Source organism: Zonotrichia leucophrys, chromosome 9, assembly GCF_028769735.1.
Source record: "Zonotrichia leucophrys gambelii isolate GWCS_2022_RI chromosome 9, RI_Zleu_2.0, whole genome shotgun sequence".
In the NCBI taxonomy this organism is placed as follows: domain Eukaryota; kingdom Metazoa; phylum Chordata; class Aves; order Passeriformes; family Passerellidae; genus Zonotrichia; species Zonotrichia leucophrys.
In genome coordinates this window covers 24991057-24998449 of record NC_088179.1, presented here as the reverse complement: position 1 = coordinate 24998449, position 7393 = coordinate 24991057, and the positions used below count along the sequence as shown (strand labels likewise).

At 45.1% G+C, this 7393-nt stretch overlaps 1 protein-coding gene across 10 annotated transcripts in view; it reads left to right on the top strand.

Moving 5' to 3' along the window:
• MBNL1 (muscleblind like splicing regulator 1) overlaps positions 1-7029 on the top strand; it is a 61290-nt gene extending 54261 nt beyond the window's left edge. For 6 of the 10 annotated variants that reach the window (XM_064721524.1, XM_064721522.1, XM_064721521.1 and 3 more), the window contains 2 exons: positions 2923-2997; positions 3778-7029. In XM_064721524.1, the coding sequence (XP_064577594.1) occupies positions 2923-2954 (32 nt within the window). In that variant the 3' untranslated portion in view covers positions 2955-2997; positions 3778-7029. Of the gene's footprint in view, positions 1-1809; positions 1938-2922; positions 2998-3777 lie in introns of all 10 variants that reach the window. The other 4 variants (XM_064721515.1, XM_064721517.1, XM_064721516.1 and 1 more) reach the window with 1 other exon arrangement.
• Positions 7030-7393: the final 364 nt, after the last annotated feature.

The window sequence follows — 7393 nt, the reverse complement described above, 5'->3', positions numbered from 1 at the left end:
GTTTGCTAATTTACAGCTTTGTTCCTTACAGACAACTCGAAATCGGTGCTTTAATGAGCATGGGGGTTTGGATCTGACCTCTTGTTGGCCTACACATTCTCTCAGAGAGCTGCAGCACAGCCTAATCAGCCCTTAGCTGTGCTCCAAAAGGTGCTGCAGTTCCATTTCTGATGCTAAAAATAATTGACAATAGAGTTTCTGACTCAGTCTTGACATTTATAGGCCACGCTGCTTATTTCTGTTCTCAGGGATGCAAAGAGCAAGGGATAATACACAAACCCATGATTTATTTCCATTTCTGTGGAGCCAACAGCTCCTTTCAGTGCAGAACTCAGGGAAAGCCAGGGGAGTCTTTGTGCAGAGGGGTTGCAGGTTCTTACAGTGTGAGTTTAGCAGTCCAAACATGTTCTGACTCTCCTCTTCCAAGTGTAAAACAAAACCCTGTGAGCATGGGCCACACACAAAAAGGCTTCCTTGAAGCCTTCATTGCAACCTTGTGATTCTCCTTGGAATGGCCCATTGCTCTGAACAGAGCTCAGATAAGAAAATGCCCATTGGAGTCTGGGTTTGTTTCTCAATAGGCACCCCAGTCATTGCCGTGTTTGGATGTATTTCAGGAACATGAGAGTAAAGCTTTACCACGTAAGTGATTAGAAGTCCTGCCAGGAAAGCCAGAACCAGTGCTCTAAAGATGAGTCCCTGGGCCAGAGGAGCGGCTGGAGCTGCACCTGAGCACAGGACGCTGTCAGAAAAGCAGATTTCTGCACAACACCTGGCTGAAACAATAAAAACGTTTTAAAGAGCCTCCTGTTCCTCTTCTAAAAGCTAATTGTTCTTTGAGATTTGCTGGGCAGTTAGTTGTCCATGCCAGGAAGCTGTCAGTCCTGGTCTGATATACAGGTCTTGCCTCCAGCTCAGTGGGATCACTCCCTTAGAAAAGGGAGCTCCATGTTCTCCTCAGCGTTGTGCAGGTGTGCTCCTGTGCAGGTAAATGTCAACGTTAAGGCAGGTTTACCTGATGCACTCTGCTCCTGGCTCAGGTTAGGGGGCTCCTCAGGACAGCCAGAGCTGCAGAGTGAGCCCCAGGGCCCTTGGCTTCGAGCCTTTGCACCTTTACCTGTTGAGCACTACCATTTTGTGCTGCCCCAGCTGTACATCCCTCGTTAACCTGTCTGCTTCCTCATCTCTCAAAAATACAATTCCAAATGGCATCATTGCAGTGACACCTAGGCATGCACATCCCGAGCCTCCAAAGGGACCTGGATATTGTAGAATGTCAACCAGCCCAGGTTAGTCTGCTCAGCAGCTGGCACGTTCTTCTCTTGAGAAATGTTTGCTGAATGAGCAGCTCACTCAGGGCTTTAAACTTGGCCTAAGAATTTGTGTTTTGAAAAGCTAGTTCATAGGTGGGTCTACCTCTGCATATGTGCCACCTCAGCAAGCAACCTCCTGTATGCCCAAAGTCTCTTAATATTGTAGTTATTGCACCAGACAGTTACTTTCAGTGTGTCTCTGTATCCTGTGCATGTCCTGAGGGTTGTGAGAGCAAGACAAGCCACAGAAAAAGTCATTATTTTTAAATCCTCTCTCTGTTAGTAGCCACGCACTTCCCAGGGAGACCACAGGGAAAACCTTCTGCTGTAGAATCTGGTCATTTCATGCCTTTCCTCCCCAGAGCCTCATAACACCCTTAGTGCAGTTCTGCAGCCAAACCTCCATATATACATATATGCCCATATATGTATATACCCTGTGAGCAATGCTGAAGGTATTTAATGCCACCCAATGCCGTGTGCCTGCATGCCAAAGGCTTATAAAGATGTGGCCCTTCATCTGCCCGGGCTGGTGTGGAAGGTCCTTGGTCTGTTCGACAGCACTGCCCCTGATGCTGCTCCAGTCGGGTGCCGCAGCCTGTCCTGCAGCAGCAGGAAAACATGGTATGAGAAGCTTCATTCTGCTCCGAGCCCATTTCTGTGGAGTTGGCAATGCTGTGATGTGTGCGCTGCCCGGGGAGGAGAGGGCACACGGGTGGAGAAACAGCAGCAGGACCTGCCAGTGAGTTAGCTGAGAAGAAACCCCTGTTCTCTTTAGCGGGCAGATTCACGGCCAGCCTTGGTGCCCATCAGCGAAAAGGGTCTTTCCAGGTGCCACAGCCATTTGGGATTGTGCAAATCCACGTTGTGTCCTAGGCCCCAGCTCAGTTCCCTGTGCCTGGGCACGTCTGCTCCCCTGGGAGCTGCGGTGCCGCCGTGACCCGCGGCCAGGGCGCAGTGTCACCTGCCAGTGGCACTGCTGGCACTCTGTGTAACCCTGGTTTGTCAAACGGCACGCTGGGAGCCCCGTGCTCAGCCCCGTGTGTGCAGCCGAGCCCTTTGGGGTTGTTTCCCTGAGGGGAGGCTTTGCTTGCCGGCCGCTCCGCGCGCTGCCGCGGCTGCTGCGGGAAGGGCAGCGCCCTTCTCTGCCAGGCGCCTTCACCAGCCATGAACATCCAGCTCAGGGCATCGTAGGCTTGGCATTCAAACCCCAGGACACCGACAGGAGGGAACACTTCACAAAATCACACTGAACCGAGGCCACTGTAGAGTTCATCATCTGAGACACTGAAAGCACAGAATTTTGTGTAGGCCAACAAAAAGGGCTATTTTCAATTACTGCACTGCATGACTTGTAGATGTTAACTTCTCCTATTTCCTGAACAACCAGTATTAATTATTTATATTTGTCCAGTAGTACTTAACCCAGTTTTCCAATTATAAGTTGCTATTGTAGTACTTCAGTTGACTTTAACTCATAGTTACAATATAAAATCCACTGACTCACAGCTGATCCTCCCTTTCCCAAACTGATGTTCTGTAGCAAATGCTGTGCCTCTGGGTGGGCTCATTGCTGCTGTCACTCACTGTTTACATTTCTTACCTGTAGATACCCATAATATCTGCCGAACATCTGACTAGCCACAAGTATGTTACACAGATGTAGACATTTGGTCATCAAACAGTAAGTTCCCAATGAGTTGTTGCTGTATTTTTATTACTCTTATGTGTGCAATTTGTTGCTGTAAGGGACAGAATGTTTTTAACTTCTTTCTAATAAAACCAGTAAGCTGTGGGGGTGGAGGCTCTGACCCCCCTGAGGGGCCATTCCTCTCTGGGGGAGATCCCATGGGTACCAGTGGCCACATCATGTGTTAGTTTGTGCATGCCCACCCAGCAGAATCAGGGTTCACAGGGGTTTATGCTCTGTCTGTGGTGACCTCAGCACTGACCTGAGCTGAGGGCAAACTTGGGGGGAAGATGATTCCATCAGGTTCTCTTCAGAAAGAATGGCTTTTAAATCTCAAAATTTGGAACTCCAGCATTTCCTGGGTTTGGAAACTCATAATTCTCCTGTTGTTGTGAGATTCCTCCCCTGCAGCCATCCCATCCCAGGATGGCTCCTGTTTTGTGTTACCTTCCTCTCTCCTGTGCTCCATTCCTGCCATGTTTTTATTGAATTCCTTGGCCGTAATGGAATTGTTTCTGAGGGTGAGGATTGACCCTTTGGCCACAGTGGGTTTGTAATCACGGCTGCTCCTTTCAGCTGAGCATAAGCATGGTTAAAGTGCTGGAGCGATGCCGGGAGGGTGGATGGCACGGGCTGGGGTGGGTGGGATGCCTCGAGTGGGATGGGACGGTTCTGCTGCCCTGCAGGGACACGGCCCCTGTGTGGAGCTGGGGCTGGGGTGTGTGACCCGAGTCCTGGCTGTGCCCAGAACGCTTTGTGCTCTTCCCTTCCCAGATGGTATCGGCGGCGAAGAGGCCGGATTGGGGTGGGAAGAGGCCGAGCTCATTAGCCATAGTGTATGTAAATACTGTCCAGCAGCACTGGGAACCCCTCAGCAGTGACATCACACATTGCATGTTAACGAGACGAAGCGAGACCGTGGGACTCCACTGCACACTGTTGCCTATCTACTTTGTACATTGAATTGGTATTTGTGCTGAGGTGATTCTTGTCCAGGCCCGCAGCATCGTCCGCCTTTCCCGGCGCCGCCGGGCGCCGCTGGGGCTCTCCCCACGCCGCCCGAAAGACCGACGATGCTGTAACCAGACATCTATTATGTATTGGTACGTCTGTAGACCAAGATATAATTTTTTAAAGTAAGTTTATTTCTTTCAAGGTTTACAAATAACAAAGGTGCACCTTGTATTTAAAATTGCCATTATAGACGAGAGCGTGCATGCACAGTAATTTTTTGTTTAAGAGTAATATTTTTAATGTAATAGATTGTAAGAAATGAGAAGAGAGGAATCTGACAGAGATGAATGTGCCAAGCAAAACCACAACTGTGTATATTTTAAAGCACATCAATGGCTTTAAGTACCACGTTGTTAAGGATTCTCATGAAGTGCCATAGACTGTACATCCATCAGAGTATTATTTCCGCAGTGTTATTTTCAGAACCACGTTTTCACTGACTTGATGAGTACTGATCAGTCAAAGGGCACCATTCTGTTTCAAACCAAAGCTGTCTCAGAAATGGCCAATTGCTCCTCACAGCCAGTGGGCAGCAGCAGAGAGATGCTCCAGCTGTGCATAACCCTTACGGACAATATTACCTATAAACTCTCCCAAGGCGTTGTATGTGGTATTTATGCATAGTTACTGTATAAGGTGATCTGCAAAGGGAAAAGCCATTTCTGAGACACAGTAACAAATGTTTGAGGAACTTCTTTTGCTCTATTTATAGCCTCTGTCTCGAGTCACAAGGACTATAAATGTTTTGCAGAGATGGGTTTCACTTTAATTCATCAAGTCCCGCGTCCGCGGCGACTCTAAACAAAGACGCAGAAGCACTGACAGCAGATGCATGACAAACCAAAATAGGACAAATGAGATGTTAATTAGTGTAGAAATTGGGTGGGTTAATACTCGGGTGAGTTTTATATGTGATTTTTTTTTTTTGTTCAGATTAACTGCTTATAGCCTTAGAAAGCCTTTACAAAATAAAAACAAACAAATAGATGTGCATTCAAGTTCTAAGAATGGATTCATCCAAAGGAATTCCTTTTTGTGGTTTGGATGTTGCAGCCAGTAAAGGATATTTTTGCTCTGTTCAGCCAGGGGCTGCCTGGGGCCAGGCCCCGGGCGGGCAGGGAGGGAGAGGCGCGGGTTCGGTTCTAGAACTCGCCATACTCCGAGTTTACCGCGAGTTTTTATGCTTGAGAGAGATGCTTTATAGATAAGAATGATGTGTTGATTTTCCTGATTGTACTGTACATCTATTAAAGCCTTAGATTATTACATTACGGGTTAAAACCCATACCAATGTAATTTCAATCGTGTTAAGAAAGTATAGGTGACTTCACATGTTATTGTAGTGACTTACCATAGAGAATTTACTTATTTTTTTCTTGTTAAAAGTGTAGTTTTTATTTCTTACATTTTATTAGCTCGTTTTCATTTTCTATTACCAGTTGATACCATTTCAGTTCATAGAATTTTGTTTTATTAGAGTTTACTGATGACTTTTTCAAAATACAAAAAAAAAAAGTAGTTTTCTTCATAACATACTCAGTTTGGAATCTATATGTAGTGTCTTATGAGTATTCGTATTATTGTTAACTAAATGATTTCTATTTTACTGATCTAATACGACAATGTAAGAATGTCAGTCATTGTTAGTTCTTGTCTAGTTTTCATTCAAAGAACAAAGATCTTTTATATGGATATCTTATAATTATATAATCATTGCTAAGTAAGAAGTTAAGTTGTTGCTATGGCAACAATCCTGGCAGACAATTGAGTAATATTTTGATGATTTATTTTGTTTGTAATTAGTTATTATGAGAAAAAAAAAATCTAGTTCCTAGATATTAGAATAAAATTTATTTTCTACTGTATCCATTTCAAATGTTAAAATATTGTTTAAATATTTTTTGAAATCCCTGAATATCAGGCCTTGTTATAAATAAGCTGCATAATCAATAGATCAAGGGACTTTTTGTTGATAATCCAAATACTCAAAGTTTACGTAACAAGAATTCTAGTGTGTGTGTGCAAACTCTTGAGGGTTGATTATGCTGCAGTTGGGACGTCGAGAGCGAAGGTTGACTTTTTGCACTTCTGTATATAGTCAAAAAAGAGAGAAACCTGTATAATAGTAAGATCTTATTTTGAATAAAAATGTCTATAATTACAAGGAGTTTTGTTAAGGCTAAATAAAATGACAGGCTGAACAAAATTGCTTGCAAAAGTGGCACAGAGTTAGCACTCCATCCCCCTTCCAAAAAGTTGCTTTGCTTTATGTGGACAGCTTGTAGTTTGCCAGGATTTTTTCAGCTGGAAAGATCTGCCATCCTTCCGAGATCTCATGACTGACAGAAGCTCCACTGGGTCAAATCTGCCTGAAAATCATTAAGAAACAAAAAAAAAGGAAAAAAAAAAAAGGAAAAAAAAGAAAAAAAAAAGCAGGTACTTCAGCCCATCCAGGGAATCATGGCTCAGATATTCCGTACATTATTCAAAATCTACTGCATGTTTAAAGTATCAAAATATATTAAAGATATATGCTATTCAAACCAGTTTCTGACAATTTCAGTGGTTTCTTGTTCACAAAAAAAGATTCTTCAAAACAAGTACTGACATTCACAGAGTTCAACCATGGACAGGCAAACGGAACAGCACCCGTAGCTGTAGGGTAGGGGATCGTGTTCTCTCGCAGTGGTCCTGTTCTTTCAGCAGGTGAGATGTTCCCTTGGCATGGGAGCCATGCAGGAGCCCGCTCGCGCTGTGGTGCCAGGGCTGGGAGCTGCCACAATCAGTGATTAATGAATTAATGAATTAACGAGCTGCAGCCCCCGGGCCATCTGCTGGAAGGACGGGCGCGCTTGGGTTTGCTCTTACGTAACCACAGACTTACTTTGCTTGTAGTTGCTCCAGTTACGTACTCTGTCCTGGGCTGCAATTTGGGTTTATGCTTATTTTATTATTACTGCTATAGTTGACCTTGCTGTATGGAAAAAATAAAGTGAAATTGCCCTAATAAAAGTTCTCTTTCTTAATTATCTTTTCCTCTACCAGGTTAAAAGCGGCTCCACTGCGTTACGTAGGCTCAAACATGTCTGAGCACTTGTGGGACTGCCCACAATTTATTTTATTTGCTACTGGGGCTTCTCTGCACCAGCACGTTCCATCCACAGGATGTGTATTAAAATGCCACCTGTTGAGGATATTCCTGTTAGATCCTGGGGGTAAATGCAAAGCACCAGGATCTCAGAATCAGCCCCCGCTGTCGTTACCCTCCTGTGACAACACCTCTGAGGTTCAGGGACACACTGGGACCCCAGGCCCTCCCTGCAGGGAGCGGGGCACAGGGAATGAGGGGGCACGGGGAGCTGCAGAACAGGGAGCT